Genomic DNA, 16,815 nt, shown 5'->3' on the forward strand with positions numbered 1-16,815 from the left:
GAAGTTTTGTTAAGTTTTTAGGGGATTATTAGCTAAATCCATTCCTTCTGATCAGCGTGACCGTAGTCTAAAACTATTCCATAATTAAGTGGATATTAGGCTTTGAAGAGTGCCATTTTTGTCCAGTCATATTTCAAATGTCTCTCAAAAAATTGTCACTCTCGCCTCCAAACAAACCAAAACAGTGAAACTTGACGATTCTTAAATCCACTGAACAATTTGTCAATGTGTGGCTTTTTAATAAAAAAAGAAAAGTTATTAGTACTGATGTGGCCACATAATGTCCTCACAAAAACAGAAGTTTGTCAGAATACTCACACAGATGCTTTTAAAGTCCCACAGAGCAATCATCCATCATGCAGAGTCTAGGAAACACACACACACACACATATACAACCCCCACAAACTCACGCAGGGTTTTTCTGAGGGAAAACAAACAATAGAAATGGCATCTACTGGCCATGTTATGATGCCCCTGTCTCTGATTAATTGCTTTAATTTATTTTTCCATCTGTATCACACAGCAAACACAAAGGCTTAATCACTCCCCTTGAGCACTAAAAAAGAATTACAATGCACTGTCTTCCAAGTTTGAACATGTTTAAAGTGTGCTTTCCCTATCCAAACACAATCAACCACACATCTAAAAGGTTCAGCTGGGCATGTGGCAACAGATATTGATCATCGATAGGAAGCCGGGACGCATCTTTATGGCTTCTCCTTGTTTTTGAGGGAAATCTTTGGCTACCGAGGGCAGAACATTTTTCTTTTTTTTTTTTGTTTACTTGGGCAGCAGAGCTCATGGGCCTCAGCAAAGAGGGAGACACTTTTTTCCTCATCTTGTGATCTCATATTGGTGTCAGGCACCCAAGAGCAAGCCCAGGCTAGAGTATAATGGGTGAGGCTGGCACAAAACATTGTGTTCAAAGGCCTTCAGTGAGGCCGGCCTGAGTGATGACACTTGCTGACTGTCTTGTTCAGCTAAAACCGCAAGAGTATTCAGGAAGCTTTATATTACCAAAAGAGCTGATCCTTTGGAATATCCTCAATTCCACTGCTTATTATCACCGGGATGATCAGTTTTTAAGGTGGGCTCGAGTAATCTTGTAATGTTTTTTGACAGGAAAATTTTCTTTTGCCTACTGTGTTTTTCCATATTTTCCCAACATGTCAGGAAAATTTAAAGCTCAACTTTAAAAAAAAAAAAAAAAAAAAAAAAAAAAAAGTTTCTCCGTGCTCATTCATTTAGTGTAGCACAGTAACAATGGAAGTCAGCTGGGGTGTGCGGAAAAAGTGGAACATATTTGCCGTCTACTTTCGGCTCTGCATTGTGCAGCACTCTCAGGGAGGAGGCTGGGTGGAGCTTCAGCTAGCTTCGCCACAGTGTGAGGATCAAATGGGCGAACCAGGTGGCATCAAAGTGTTACTGATACTTTTTTTTATTGGTTAAATATCTGTGAAATCAACTTACAGACATAAAAGGTGATAAATAGCTTGGAATCCTGAAACTAAGAGCAAATAGTGAAATATGGAGATACGTGGTTTATGAAACCCAACTTTGAGTAGATGTAACTGTCCAGCGGTAAACTTTTGAGATCAAGAGTAGCTGTGAGTAATTATTATCTTGGAAAAAAAAACAAAAACATGTCTGACAAGAAAAATTACTCCAGTTAGTTAGAGGACTATTATTCAAAGTTGTTTGATATGTCGGGATGTTTTTTTTCTTTAACTAATAATAATGTTACTAAAGTGTCTCGGCTCTCCTTTAGTGCATTTCAAAGTTTTTGTTGTTGTTGTTGTTGTTCTTCTTCTTCTTCCCTTTCCTGCATGTAGGTGTGCAGAGTTTTAAAGCTTCAAGAACACTCCACAGCGAAGCTATCGTTCCTGAAGTGCCTGAAACAATTGGTTAGAAGTCCAGGTATTTCTTCTTTAATGACATCACCATTAAAGCTAATTGACATAATGCCTGCCTGGTCGCAAAGAATGAGCTGCTGCTTTGCACTCCTCCAGCTATTTTTGCACAAGCCCTTGAAAAGTGGAGATGGTGATAAAGAACTTGTTTTGCAATGTTTAACTTTTTTTGATATACTGAGAAGGACCGAATCAAGTAGGAAGGATAGACCCTTTCTCAGTCGTGTCCACTCAAAGAAGTCATCAGTACTGTGTGCTGCTTAAAAATGGCTCAAAATCTCCAGAATGACAGTGTTTATATGCAAACATCATCAAGCTGTGTAAAGTCCTCCTGCAGCTGTGGGGTTACATGGCACTGAAAGGATCAGATAATTGGCTAAATTACAATAAGATTGAGTTATTAGTAAAACTGCTGCAAGCCTGAAAAGTTCTAATGGTCTTCTAAGCTGCGCTGTATGCTGTCCTGAAAATATCGCACTTCATTTTGATGCAATGACCTCCTCAGTCTGCTTTGACTTAGCAGTGATAGCGTGTCGTGCTGCTACTATCATGCGATCACATATACGAAGGCCTCAAACGCAGCACACAGCCAGAGAATTCATGCTTGCTAGATTCATTATAGATTATAGGAAAGCGGGCCGAGCATGTGAACATGTCGCTGATATTTTGTTGTGACAGCTGCTGAGGGTCAGCAGGACTGCTGGGAAGAGCTGCGGCCTGCCGGCAAATCCCAACACTTGTTCTCATCGCCGCAGAAAGAAATCATAGGATGGAAGTGTTTTCAGAACATGCTGGCAGCCTGTGTTTGTTTACTCGGAGTGGAAAAAAAGTGTGATTCGCAAATGTCTCTGTTGGTTTGTTTGAAAGAAAAACGAATATGGAGCTACCTCCAGCAGCTGGTTAGCTTAGCATAGACAGCACAGATATGTCCTAATGTGCAATGAGTCCACCCAGCACCATCGCCACATCTGCAAGAAGGTGAACAAGAGTTCCCCCCCCCCCTTCCCCCCAAAAGAACAAACCATGCATTTGAATTTGTACACTTCCCTGATAGTTTTCTGCAAACCGTGAAAGTTTTTCTTTAAGAACTACAATGGAAGAGCTCTTCTTGTATCAAGACAATATTAGTATGACTGAGTTATAACGAGAAAAGGAAATTGCACGGCAGCCTGATGCTAAAAATCTGGATTTTATAATGAATTTATAAGGCCTAAAAGAGGAGTCCATCTACCTGCTATATGTCTGATTGTACGCCTCCGTTTCACACAGAGACCTTTTATTCCCTTCCCTTGGACCTGCTGTCAGTAAATGTCCCCCGTGTGTGTGAGCGGTCCTCCCGTGCCCGTCAGTGTACCTGTTGATTTAAGGCAACTGTATAAGTGTGGCTGCTTTGTTGCTGTTGGATCTGCAGACAAACGCAGATTCTGCTGCTGCTGCCAGGAGACCTGCTGTAAGGCTGCCCAGCTCTGGACTGCAGAGGCTATAAATAGCTCAGTGTGTCTTTCTCACAGGCAACACCCACCACATTACCCATGTGACAACAGCAGCACAGAGCAAAACATCCCAAGCACCACGGCACACTGACTCTACCACATTTCAAAGAGTGCAAACCTCACCTGTTCACTTCTGCTGATTTCAGTCACACACCGATTCACTGAGGGGAAAAAAACATCAAGAGCAGATGGACGGCCCTTTTGGAGAGGATTCAAAGTCTGTCTCCACGGTCAGAGCAAGACGTTTTCAAAGAATGGTGCAACAGCTCCGTGGACATTTTGAGCTGGAGTCACAAATCTGACCGAATTAAAATGAAAGTCATAAATATTGAGTTATACCTTAATATACCTATAAATAGGTAGAAGCAAAAGCTTCAGTTAATTGAACTATTGAAAGTTTGGTCTCCTGTTAAAGGCTTCTTTAGATCTTCAGATCATGAAAATGCATCATTATGTCGGCATGCCGGGACAAGCAGACCTATTATCTCTTTGAAATGCTGTCAGTACACTGTGATGATTGCGGCAGATCTTGAAAACACTTGGAAAACCGATTCATTTTAAAGTGATTAGATTCTCCTCATGCTCTCTTTATGTTGTCAGTGAACATGTCTGTTTCTGTGGCCAAACAATTCAATCCTTAATCGATCTGCTCAGGGGACAAAATTTCCAAAGTGTCCAGTCTTTGTCTGTACTTTATGTCCCTTTCAAACCGCAGTCCTTATTCAGAGCAGACACTTTCTCCCTAACGCAGAGCCAGTTTGTGAGATCTCACTAACAATTACAAGTTCTCCACACATGCTTAGTTTAAAATGTTGGCTTTTTGGAGATTTCTTTTGGCAAATCCTGAATTAATTGGCAGTTGTTTGCGTCTTCTACACGATTTTCTTTATAGTGGAAGGATTTCCAAATCATGTCACCCTGACAACTTCTCATATCTTATTATGATCACATAAATGTTTAAATGGCAGAAGAACACCAGCTGCTCAGAACCAAAAAAAAAAAAAAAAAAAGTACATCTGATGAGCCTGGAAGCCAAGCTGATGTCTTTCTGTCCATCTTCAGGAAAGCGGCTCTCCATATGATTGCGAATACTGATTTGTAATTGTAATTATCTGTATTCCCCACATTCCACCGAGGCTCATGTTTCAGTCATCGCCGGCCTCTCTGGAGAAAAAGCTCCTCAGCCTGTTGTTGTTGTTGCTCAATACTCTGAGCTCACAGGATTTACCAAACCACAAAAGGATTAATGCTGTTTTGGGCTGGAGCCCCAGAGGTCTATGGTCCTTAGACATTAAAAATACAACCTTGTACCTGTCAAGTGGGCTGTACTGTAACAAAACTATGAGTCTTAAAATCATAGGAATTAAATCCAAAAATTTTTAATTAACCAATATAAAGATTCAAACTTTGGTTCTGGTTCAGTTGTCTCACTAACAAGGAAGGGTCACTGATCAAATCCCTACGGAGGTCATGTGATCAAACATTCAGTACTACGGTGGCCCTGACGTGCAGGAAGAAACACTGGGAGGAGACACAACAGCAAAAAAACAACAAAAAAAAAAAACAACAACAAAAAAAAAAAAACAACTTCTTGAGAAAACGCAAAATTTCCCAGAAAAAAGACAAACTCTGACCATAAATACTATCCCCGTCCCCCCCCAAAATGAATAAACTAAATTATTTTTCATCTTTTGTTTTTTGCCAAGTAGTTGCATTAAATGTTACGTCTAGTTTCTTGATAGCATCTTGCACCATGTTGGGAGCTAATTCTTCCAGGAAGACGGTGATTCCAACCCAAGAGCCCTCTGTGTCACTATATAATGTGAGTAGCGTGAAAAGGACATGGTAACTTTAAAAAAAAAAAAAAAAAAAAAAAGTAAGATTGTAGCTCTCCTTTAAAACAGATGTGCGAATATTGCTTCAGTTATTGAGCAAACCCTGTTGTGTAATGTCAGCATTTTCCCCAAGAATAATCCTCTGCTGATGAACGGGAAGAGGCATAACCCAGCTTATTGATCTGAAAATAACTCCCCGTCACAGCTTCGTCCACAGGTCAGCGGAGACGTTACAAACCACAGTCACGCCTTAGTCCGTATTAATGAGTCCAAATATTTATTTCAAAAACTGGAAAAATAAAAACAAACTCACCAACATAGTTTTAGTATAATATACAAATACATATTTCAATGTTGCGATGTGAGTATTTGTTTCTACAGTGTGAGGCAGTTTGAAAGGCTGGCTGAGCTGGTGGAACTACAGACATGAACCCGATAGAGAGAGAGAGAGAGACGAGGAGAGGTTAATGAAGGATATCTGAGCACAGATTCAAACCAAACATCACTCAGGGTGCCTTCAACTCATCATTCAAGACACTTGAGATACCACTGAAAGTACACGTTCACTTCTTTTATGGCATGTGTTGTTTTATATTACAATTTCTAGTGAAATCAAGAGTGTGTCCAGGTGTGCAGGACGAGACAGAAAAGCTTAAAATCATCATTAAATACAAAGACCTGTAGGTAACTGTGCTGCAAATAATACTTTCTAAAAACCTGGTCGAAACAGCAGAGAGGTGAAGTGAAAGACATTTCAAGGTTTCTTTTTCATCCAATTGGTTTAAACCTCGCTTTTTTTTTCTTTTTTTTCCCTCCTTTGGAAGAAATATTGTGAAAAACTAACCGAGCAGCGCTTGTTAAAAACCCAGCGTGATCTTTTTTAAATTTTTTATTAGAGACACACGACTGAAGCGGGGCGTCAAAACTAATTACGTTAAGACAGAATCGTCGAACAGGAAGAGGGTAAAAAGGTGTTGGCTTGAAAAGAAACGCCTGCTCATCTATGGTTTCCACAGAGACATGGTCGGTACTCTCACAGAGTCCACTCGAAGCAAATTCAAAGTCAGTTGATCAGTCTCGGCAGGAAATTCAGTTAAACGGCCTCTTCGGGAAGAAATGAGGACTTGTATTAGTGACGCGCGGCGTTCCTGTGCAGCGTTCTGTAACCGTTATTGAATCAAACTGAATCTACACTTGAAAAGATGCAAAAGCTGACGCTTTAGCATGAAAAGAAAGCAGAAAATTATTTCCAACTGTAGAAGGCCTTTAGTTTATATACACAGCTACTTGGTCTTAGGGGGAAACTAACAAAAACAATGCAGTCTGAGTTCTGCATACTTCAGAGTCCACTGGCATCGACCGTCTTTACTACGAAACCTGAAGATGGCCCGATGAACCAGGCAAATCCTGTTCTTTCCCTAAAAGGTTTGTGCAGTGGAAGTGCCTCCAATTCTCAGACAACTATGGTTCAAAAACTTAAAAACAGATACTCATTCGCTTGCTTCTTTCTGCAGACTTATCGGACTGAGCAGACAGTTTCCCCTCCTGAAATACCCTTAAAGGATTAACATCCTCACCAGGAGCAAAGCTTCCCTGCTGGCAGAGTCGTCTCCGGGAGCAGATGCAACACGGTTGGCAGCTTACTGTGCGACTAGATCACAGCTCGAAAAAAAACAAAGGACCTTCAGCTTTATTAAACAACAGACGTAAACTTGTATTACTGAACAGTAAGGCGTCAGAATGTATTGAAACTTGTGTTCCATTTAAAAACAGAGGGTCGCCTCTTGCTACCCTGTTCCATAACTTAAATGTTACAAAGAGGAAATCATAAAAACAAAGCAAATGTTATTAGTGTTTCGAGCAAAACACGTCCTTACTTAAGGAACTTCTCCGTGATACGCCACTACCTCCGTCGATGTAGCGCGAGGTAGTCCGCAGCTTAGAAACCTCACGGAAACGATTTGAGGAGTCGTTTTAAGAGTCTCCGTGCAGGCGTGTGTGAAAGTAAATGGACAAAAAAGGAAGAGGAGGGGGAGGTGGCTTGAGTTAACAGTCACAGTCGTTACAATGGCGAGGACGTGGAAGGCAGAAAGTCCAGAGAACCAGCCTGTAAAGCCGTATGGACTTACTAAGGTGATAAACTCACAGTGAGAACAGAATGGGAAGAAACTCAGGAGGAGGAGGGCGTCAAACTGCACCGATGGACAGAGCGCCCACAGCTTCAGGAGGTCGGGACAGAGAGCACACGCAGGGAAACAGGAGAGCACGCTCGCCATCTATGTTACGCAGAGACATGAAGCTCTGGCAGCTCCGGTCACTGATCCATCCCCCTGCTGCTGAGAGTTTGGCCCCTGTGCAGATGCATCCTGGGATGTCTTGAGAGCTTTAGCTTGATGAGGGCGCCGTCATTAAAAAAAAAAAAAAAAAAAAACGGGGGAAAAAGACAATAAATACTCGGCACGACGGATAGACTTCCCTGGTGTTTTTCACCAGCGCAGCTCTGGAGGAGAAGCAGGTGGGATGTGAGGCTGTGAAGTCAGCGTGAAGATTTTCTGTCACTCTTACATCCATTTGTTCCTCCCGTCCAACACCCCCCCGATGCCGAGCCCTTGGTTTCGGAGCTTTATGTGGAACGCGTGCGGACACGAGACACGAGCAGGTTTAGAAAAGAAGCACCTTCTCATTTGGCTTCGATTACAAACAAATAAACAAAAGAAGGACCAAAAAACGGGGTTGAAAGAGACAGAAAAGTGTTTCTATAAATAGAAAGAGGCAGACGGAAGCCGGTCTTGTGATGGAGAAGGGGGATGACAGTGGCGGCCGGTCTCACCCTGTGCCTGAAGAGGAGGAGAAGCTCATCAGCCATTTTTGCTGCATTATTTTAAGGTACACTCATGTCAGTGGGGTTGCTGTTTGTGCCTACCCTCCTCTGCCTCGCCCCAGCCCTCTGCTACACCAGCCAACTCGTAATGCTTCTTCCTCAGCTCGCCGAGACGCTCTCGCTCCTTCTGCAGACGAGTTTCTAGCTCCAGAACCAGGACCTGAAGGAAAAACAGACACAACAGAACTAACTGGGGAACAAAGCAGCTTTCACCGAGCACCAATGATTGATTTTCTCATTCAAGACAGTATACAGTACATGCAATTATCTCGGAGCCTCTCCATAATTTACGCTAATCTTTTCCTGGAGATCCTCACAGATATTTGTTTTCCTTTCATTTCCGTCTCTATGGAAACTTCCTATAACCCAGCTGAAGTCGTTATTCTCACAGGTTTAATTGAGACTAAAAATACACAGTTATCTTCAAAACAGGAGCCCTCTGTGCTTCCACAACAATGAAGCATCTGTGTGTGAGAACCTGCTGCGTTTTTCTTTCAGTGTTAGCAAAGCAGAGCCACAACACACAGTTAGGAGTTGAATTCAGCTTCTCAGAGGACGAGAAACAATTTACCCTTAGGGTCAAATATGAGCTTTAACAGTCAGAAACAAAGATTTTAGGCTAAATGATATGACGGGCACCTTGAGGATCCTTTTCTTAACTGGAGTTCGTCTCGACTGAATTAAAATGCCACGTTTTCCAGTCACAGCTCAAATATGTGGCTCATCATCGTCAAAAACTTTTCTCTGCCGTTTACCTGTGCGTCCATCTCTTGTCGTTTGATCTGGGTGAGAGTCATGCTGGAGAAGTCCATTGTTTCTATTAGCGGACAAAGCAAAAGATATTTTGGGTAAATGATCAGCGGTAATCATTTACTGTTTGTTTTTTGGAACGGTGTTAAGAAATCCAATCAACAAATTAATGAGAAGATCAGAAAATTCAGGAGACAAGCACGTCTCAGTTCTCTCAAGCACCGTAACATGCAGTGGATGGGATGCGCTCACCCGTCTCCTCAATCTGGGACTTTCCAGACTTGGTGGAGGCCACTACGGCTGCGGTGGCCTGCGTCACCCCCCGGGACGCCAGCTGCAGACGGCTCAGGTTGGCGCTGTCTTTGTCTGCTTTTACCTGAAGGAGAACAGCAGTAATGATGATCTACAACGTGGCGGTTTGCTGCTGATACTTTGCATGAAATCAAAAAAGAGCCAACTCTTTGCTCACCTTGGAAGCAGCCACTAGCTGTGCTGTGCTAGCAGCTATTTCGTGTGAGCATACCATGAGCTCCTCAAACTTCCCTTTGCCCTGCACCACCAGGTCGGCAGCATCACTGGAACACCACAACACATTGCAACTTAAACTCAAGGGACTCGTGGGTTTTTAATGTTGAGGGCCAGACCACTTAGTTGACATCACAATGTGAAATTAAAGATTTATGAATGTCCTTGAATGACCCTACATTTCAGTCCTTGTTAATATGGTCTCTTTTTGCTTCTTCGGGGACGTTTAGGGGTCCCAAAGTAGGCACTGCTGCTCGCACTACACTTTCTCACTGCCACGAACAGAAGCTTTTTCAGACTTACACCATGACCGTGGCGCCCCATCCAACTGCTTTCGAGGCAGAGATCAGGCCCTCAGTCCAGCGGGAGTTCTTGGCATAGAATTCCTTCATGGAGGCTGCCCCCTGGTGGACAAAAGACCAAATAATCAAATATAATATAAGACACACATCTATCACTCTATTACAGGGGTGGCCAACCCACTCTTATGTTCATATCAAAATTTGTGTTTGTGTTTTTTTATTTTTTTATGTGCGTGTTCGCTTCGTTTGAGTTCAATACGGCAGCGGTCTCCAACCGTTTTTGCTCCATGGAACGGTTTAATGTCAGACAATATTTTCACGGACCGGCCTTTCAGGTGTGGCGGATAAATTCTACAAAATAAAACGATACGACTAACACAGACTCTGTGGTATTTAGTAAATATAACAATAAACTTGAATCCACTGTGTACTTGTATGTAACTTTATTAGCAGCGTCCTCCTGACATCCTCTCTGCCTCCTAACGCTCTCTGGTCGCTATGGTAACGCTTAAACATGTCTTCAAAATGCAGCTTTCTTTTTCTTAGTGGTCAGAGCCTCTTCTTCTGTCTCCTCACTGGGAAGAAGCTCTCCAAACACGTCTGTTTTTGACTCATTTTGCTCGGTTCGTGGGTTTAATATCAGCGTTGATGCGTCACGTGGCCGAGACGAGAGCAGGTCAAGAACAGACGGATGGAACGGAGAGAATTCGGTCATTCTTCAAAATAATGTGGCTCTTTATGGTAACACAGTAAAAAACGGCTCTGAGTTTCTGACCGGTTGGCCACCCCTGCTCTATTAGAAATGGGATGACAAATTGTTTAGCCTTTCACACATCAGGCAAAAACACAACGGCATCAGATGTTGAATCATGCTGGTCTCTTTGTGAGACTGTACAGCTCACCCTCCCACTCTCCACGATGTCCCTTTGCAGGTTTTTGGAAGACCGCACGAGCTCCTTGATCGCCTGCATCAGCTCGGTGCAGGAGGCCAAGATCCTGCAGAGGGCGACAGAGCACAGGACATCTACAGCTGATATAACACCGGTATCTGGATTTGATGGGAACCCCAGCATCAGGTCCAGTCTCCTAAACCTGTGAGGTGTGCTGCTGAAACATCTGACCACCTTACAGATGACATCCAGCTGCTTGTTCGCCCACAGAGGAGTAAATGCACGACTGAAACGTTTTCTCGGTTTCAAACAGCACTGAAACATCAGCTGTTGTGTTCACTTCGCTGAGAGGCATCTAGATTTCCCCCCCAGTTCATTGCTTCAACGGCATCTTTTACGTTGAATTTACAAACAAAAAAGCCTCTCGTTTAATCTATTCATAATCAATCAATTGGTTTCTCGGTCTTCAAGGTTATTCATGAAGCAACTTTCAGTTCTCCTCTCAGCACAGAGTTTTACTCACAACACTACAGCTCAGTGCTTTATGGAGTAGGACAGCCTGTTTGTGGGTCGATTGTATTTCTTTTTTGGGAAAATGTGATGTTCTCGTCAGGGTGAACCTGTTCGGTAGACCTAGTTCAAGTCATATGGCTCTCACGATAAGCACATTCAAGTGCAAAGTTTCTGAAGTATTTGGTTCTCTGGAACAGGGCTCAGCATCAATGGTCGCCCGTTTGCCGAGGCAAACTAAACTCTGCGTCTGGGCAAGTGGAAAGTCTCGTGCGGCTGTCCAGTCGGGTAAGTAAAACCAAATATATTGCTTTTGTTCCCATTTCCAGATAGAAAACTCTGTTGTTGTTGTAAGCTGAGTCCGTTTACCAGTCCCCGACTGCGTTTCTGTATTACACTCGCATTGAGTGATTTACCATCGTATGCACAGCGTGACCATCAGTCTGAGCTTAAAGTTTGACCAAGGCTGTTTTGGGGGAGGGGGGCATATAAAACAAATAGGAAACAAGTAAAAAAACAAAAGAAAATTGTTGTAGAGTTGGTCGCAAAAGTTTCAGAGTCCGCTACCATGAGGAAAACAACACAAAGTTGTTGAACGGTGAATTTCGTTCAGACTCTTTAAGTAATCCACATGTTTCGGGGCTTTTCAGTTTAATGATTATAAAAGATTTTGGCTCAAGTCCCTGACATTTACTTTAATAACAATTTATAGGTACAACAAGAAAAAAAACAAATCAATGTTTTTACCAACTGTATTCATCGGTCCTGACAGTTTCAGTTATTTCTGTGGTAGCATCGGTATGTTACTACAACAGTTTTTAACAGTTCAATTTAACAGGCATAACTTGCGCAAACAAATCCAAATGACCATGTATTTCTCTTTACAGTAAATTATAGATGACGCTAGAAATAAACGTTGAAATGTTACTTTTCACTGAACTTTTCAAAGAACTGTTTCTTATGAAGATTTCTGACAAAAACGCCAGGTAGAAACTCTAACCCTCTGATTTAATCAAGTAATGTTCTAAAGCCTGCATTTTAGTCTTTGCCATCCTCGCTTTTTGAATCTGGGCGTGATGAGTTGGGAACGAATCCGACTGCCCACCTATGAAACCAAGACCTGTCAATCACAAGGTATCGCCGTGATTTAAAAGCTGGTTTAACTCTCAAGTTAAACCAGCTTTGGTGTCTTAAAGTTCATCGCATCAAAAGTGAAGCTGCGGAGGGAAAATGACTCCCTGCAGTTCCACGAACCGACTCTAATCTGAGTTTTACCTCTCGTTGACCTCCATCTTGATTCCTGTATCAACTGCTCGAGACTTGTTCAGCATTTCCTGTTGAGACGCACAGAGACACAGGGGAGAGAGAGGAAAAGAGGAGACACTTTGAAGTTAACGCTGCTCAGGAGTGAAACAAGGGGCAACGCTTTCACACAGCGAGTTCACTTGAAAATACATCTGCTGCCCTGTGAAGGCCAGAGCTAAACACTCGCAGACGCGCTTACACACCTCTATCCTGGCAGCGGCGGATTCCACAGCGGCGGATGTGGCAGACATTTCCTGTTCCACGAGATCTCCCAGCTCCCCCTGCTGCAGCTCCAAACCCCGAGGGCGCAGTTTCTGAAACAATGACATGACTTTAATGTGCAGGTGACTGGACAGGTCGACCACAAGGCTGATGTCAAACCAGTGCGTCTCGAGGCAATGATTAATAAATCAATAAATGAATAAAACAGCAACTCCCATGAGATCGCGAGTCGTAACAAACATTTGTGAGTATGAAGTACGGACCTCTGCGGTGGCCAGGATGGCCTCCAGAGCCGCCTTCAGTTTGCCGTTGTCTGCTGCTGCCAGGCCATCCTGCAGTTTCATCTGTCCCAGCAGAGCCAGAGCTTCTGCCCCACACATCTTCACGCTCTCTGACAGGGCTGACACACACAAAGAAAAGGGTGGTCTATGTGTTACTGAAGATAAAAACACCCCGTCATACACCCAAAGAGGATATACTGTACAGAGGAGAAGCAGCCACATTCCGCACTGTGAAAACTATGAAAAAAACCACCATATTAGGTCTCCTGTGCACTCTGACATGTAACAGCGCCGCTAGTAGCTGCAGCAGCACCGTTAATTAAGTAAGGCTTCCTGCAGGCAAAGTGTCAACTAACAGTCGCATTCAAAAACAATTTAAAAAAAAACAACGGCCCGTCTGCCAGTCCGACCCAGTTTCAACTCTGCCTGTTTGCTTTTCAGCAGCGATAACATGGCAGCTGGCCAGAGCCGCATTAAATTTGGGCACGTTTAGACTTGCCATCTCTGAGTAGAACAAAAAAACATTACTTGTGTATAAAGTCAGCAACTTTGTTCCCTTTGTGCATGTTTTGGCTGCTATTCTGATCTGAAAACACAGCTGAAGGCTATTTTGGGTTACACTGCGAATGTTATGGCGCGACATTTAGATTTATGAGCACAAACCGATTTTAGGTATTTTAGTTGTCTCACCAAAAGATTGACAACACATTCTGTCGTGTTCATGTCTATGATAGTCACAGACAACATTATTATGCATTTAAAATGCCCAACAGACCCAACTTACATGAAGTTTATAAAGTATCAAAGTCGGTGTTCTTTCCACTATCTAACACCTGCACTAACAGGTTAAACAAAAACAGCTCCAACTCAATTCTTCTGAGAGCCTCGTCCTCTCTAAGGTGCTCTTTTTATACCCAATCCTGTTACTAACCTGTTGCAAATGAATCTAATTGGTTGCAACGTGTTCCTCCAGCAGTTTCTTTTTTAGTACCACATAGTTTTCTCAGCCTTTGGTTGCCCCTTTCCCAACACTTTTGAGACGTCTTTTTGCCATCAAACTTAAGATCCTATCTTTAAATAAATGGCTAAAAATTCTCACTTTAAACATTTGAAACGCTTTCTGTTGTGAATGAAATATTGGTTTAGCAGATTTGCAAATGATTGCATTCTGTTTGTAATGTACATTTTCACAGCTTCCCCGACAGTTTTGGGATTGGGGAAGATTGGACTGGATTGGAGAAGGACGGAGGTGTTCTGGCAAACTTACCCTAAAAGCTTTCAAAAGATTGCTTTAAAAAACAATTAAGAGGGAAAACAGGTCGGGCAGGAATCACAGATTCCATGTTATTTCTCGTCTGTTGAATGACATGAAGGAAAACGGAGTGGATAAATGCCAAACAGCTGGTTTCCCGCAGGCAACCAGCAGATAAAAAAAAAAACAACCTTTGCTGGGACTGCACAGTTTTTTGTTTCTATAGAGACCTCAGTGCAGGTTGGATGAGTTGCTCTCCCACAGCCACAGCCCGCCTCCCGCACTGCTGCACATTCCCACCTCTCCTTGCTCAATACTAACACAGCATTGTAATATTATTCCATTGTGCTTGGTATGCTGGAGCCATCGTCTTGTTTTTAAATCAAAAGGTAAACTTATATCTGTGTTTTGGGAAAAAAAAGAAGAAGTTTAGTGTCACTTTTACGTCTGTGCTGGATCGAGATGATGTCAGCTGCATGCGTGCGTCTTTGCGATGCTTAAACACATAACGCGCAGCCTACGGAAGCAGTTAAACACAAAGCTTAAAATCTTCATTACACATTGCTCGGATAGTCTGGCTCGTCTTCCTGTAGGCTCAACCGCTGACATGTTTTCAATTAATAAGCTATTCCTCTTCTCCCACCTCACCTTCTGACCTGCATCCTTCAAAAAAATAAAAAATAAAAATCTGCGAAGCAATTTCCTTTGCACCCAAGACTTGTTTAATTTTTCAACCCTAAATCCCAAACACAATTGGGAAGGCGGTGTTTAAACATGTTGCTCCTCTTGACTGCAATCAGCTGCTGAGAAACAGGATCTGATGGAGCTGGTGCTGCTTTTCGAACTCTCAAACCACTCAGAACCAAAAACATGTGGCTGCAAATGTTATGATATTAAACAATGCCCCCACATTCTGACTTTAATTTGATGTTTTTGATGCTCCTGTGGCTCATTCTTAATTCAATAAGCATGTATGTACTTCCTTTGTGTTTGTTGCTTCTAACTGAGTAGCTGCCTCTCTTGACAAAGACGGCATTTGCCTCATTCAATCATGGTTAAATAAACAAGAAATGTGTATCTAGTCTTTAATCTTTTCTGACTTTATTTTAACCAATTACTGCTAATATCCTAAGTTCACAAAGTTCTTCTGTACAATATTACTGATATTTGGAAGTGGTTGCTTCCTTTTAGAAATGCACGGAGCAGCTCTACTTATATCTCTTATAATTGGCTAAGTTTGTGGTAGCTATGTGTAACCCAGATGTGAATGTGATTTTGATACATTACAGATATAAAAAATAGGGGTGACTTAATATTCTAGAACACTTCAAATAGGGTGTGTCCACGTCGACTGCAGAGACAGTAGCCTTGACTTGCTTCGCCTGAGCTAACTGAACAGATGCAACAGATCAGGAGGGCTACTCATAGACACGTCAGAACATGTATCCGTCTGACTTACCCAGAGATTAACCTGCAGACACTGTCACACAAACTTACCATCAGCTTGCTCCGCGGGCACCATGTGGGAGGTGGCACTCCCCTGAACGATGGTGTCGCCCACTAGGTGGCCACACTGGATCACCACTCGCACAAGCTCAGACACGCCTGCATTAAATAAAGTAACATGAAATAGCATAAAATAAATAAACCCAAACTCTCACTTCCCCTTTTCAGTTTTTCAGAGTAGTAGCATTCTTCAGCGTGATATATATATATTCAGAGGTGCGCTGAAGTGTTTTTTGTGTCTCACCTGTGTTGTCGGCCAAGAAGGCCTGTCTGGCATCATGTAAGCGGTTCATACAGTCTAAAGAGGCTTGGCATCTGGAGGCAAGATAGTCTGCAGAGACGGAGAGACGTATGAGAGCATGCTCACACAGCGCTAACAGCTGTGCTCCGCTTTTTAAAATCAGTGTCTGACCTGCAGAGCTGGTGCAGCTGATGTGTGCCGGATCATCTATCTGAACCAGAGAGTCCTGGACGATCTTCTCTGCCTCGTCCACAGCGCCTTGCAGACTGGCCCAGCGGGCCCCCACCAGCTGGCTCTCCAGAGCCTGCTCCCTGCTCTCCTGTGGACGCAAACACACACTCTGCTCAACCAATCGCTCACATCTGTCAGATGTATTCTTAGTGATTCTCTCACATGGCAAGACAACATCTGTACGAGCAACTGAAGCCAATTACTGGCGTTCAGACAGTATTTCACCTTCTCATTGAGCTGATTCTGCAGGGCTTCGGCTGCCTTCACCCCGCTTTGCCTCTCGGTCACCAGAGAGCTTTGGGCTTGCTGTAGTTCCTCCCCCCGGACCACGAACTCAGCCTCCACCTTCGACAAGTTCTGAACCAGTTCGGCCTTTTCAGACGCCAGAGCAGCCAGTTGAGAGCTAAGCACTTCACTTGACTGCGGCAAGGAATTAAAGATAGCGGGATGAAAAAGACAAAGAAGGCAAAGTTGGTGAAGGAAGAAGGATTTTGTGGAGGACGTGGTTAGGTAACACATAGCTGTCAGGATGTGGCACGACGCGACTGCTCTGATCTTACAATAAAGGACAGATTATTTTTAGCCACTAGTTTTAACAATATTGTCTCAGTTTAAGTTTGAGCCATGGAGTCTCCAGAGAGATTTGGGTTGAGGTCAAGTTTACAACCAAAGACAAACTG

The 16,815-nt window shown here is 43.1% G+C and overlaps 1 protein-coding gene across 2 annotated transcripts in view; it reads right to left on the minus strand.

The window, feature by feature from the left end:
• Window positions 1–5,493: 5,493 nt before the first annotated feature.
• Window positions 5,494–16,815, minus strand: part of hip1 (huntingtin interacting protein 1) — a 44,434-nt gene continuing 33,112 nt past the window's right edge. For both annotated transcript variants that reach the window (XM_075473629.1, XM_075473630.1), the window contains exons 18-31: window positions 16,361–16,555; window positions 16,076–16,223; window positions 15,908–15,994; window positions 15,655–15,762; window positions 12,888–13,024; window positions 12,606–12,716; window positions 12,373–12,431; window positions 10,600–10,693; window positions 9,699–9,799; window positions 9,340–9,445; window positions 9,123–9,246; window positions 8,876–8,937; window positions 8,163–8,280; window positions 5,494–8,076 (exon numbers count right to left, since the gene is read on the minus strand). In XM_075473629.1, the coding sequence (XP_075329744.1) occupies window positions 8,066–8,076; window positions 8,163–8,280; window positions 8,876–8,937; window positions 9,123–9,246; window positions 9,340–9,445; window positions 9,699–9,799; window positions 10,600–10,693; window positions 12,373–12,431; window positions 12,606–12,716; window positions 12,888–13,024; window positions 15,655–15,762; window positions 15,908–15,994; window positions 16,076–16,223; window positions 16,361–16,555 (1,461 nt within the window). In that variant the 3' untranslated portion in view covers window positions 5,494–8,065. The remainder of the gene's footprint in view (window positions 8,077–8,162; window positions 8,281–8,875; window positions 8,938–9,122; window positions 9,247–9,339; window positions 9,446–9,698; window positions 9,800–10,599; window positions 10,694–12,372; window positions 12,432–12,605; window positions 12,717–12,887; window positions 13,025–15,654; window positions 15,763–15,907; window positions 15,995–16,075; window positions 16,224–16,360; window positions 16,556–16,815) is intronic.

This window comes from Odontesthes bonariensis, chromosome 9 (assembly GCF_027942865.1).
Source record: "Odontesthes bonariensis isolate fOdoBon6 chromosome 9, fOdoBon6.hap1, whole genome shotgun sequence".
NCBI classification, from domain to species: Eukaryota; Metazoa; Chordata; class Actinopteri; order Atheriniformes; family Atherinopsidae; genus Odontesthes; species Odontesthes bonariensis.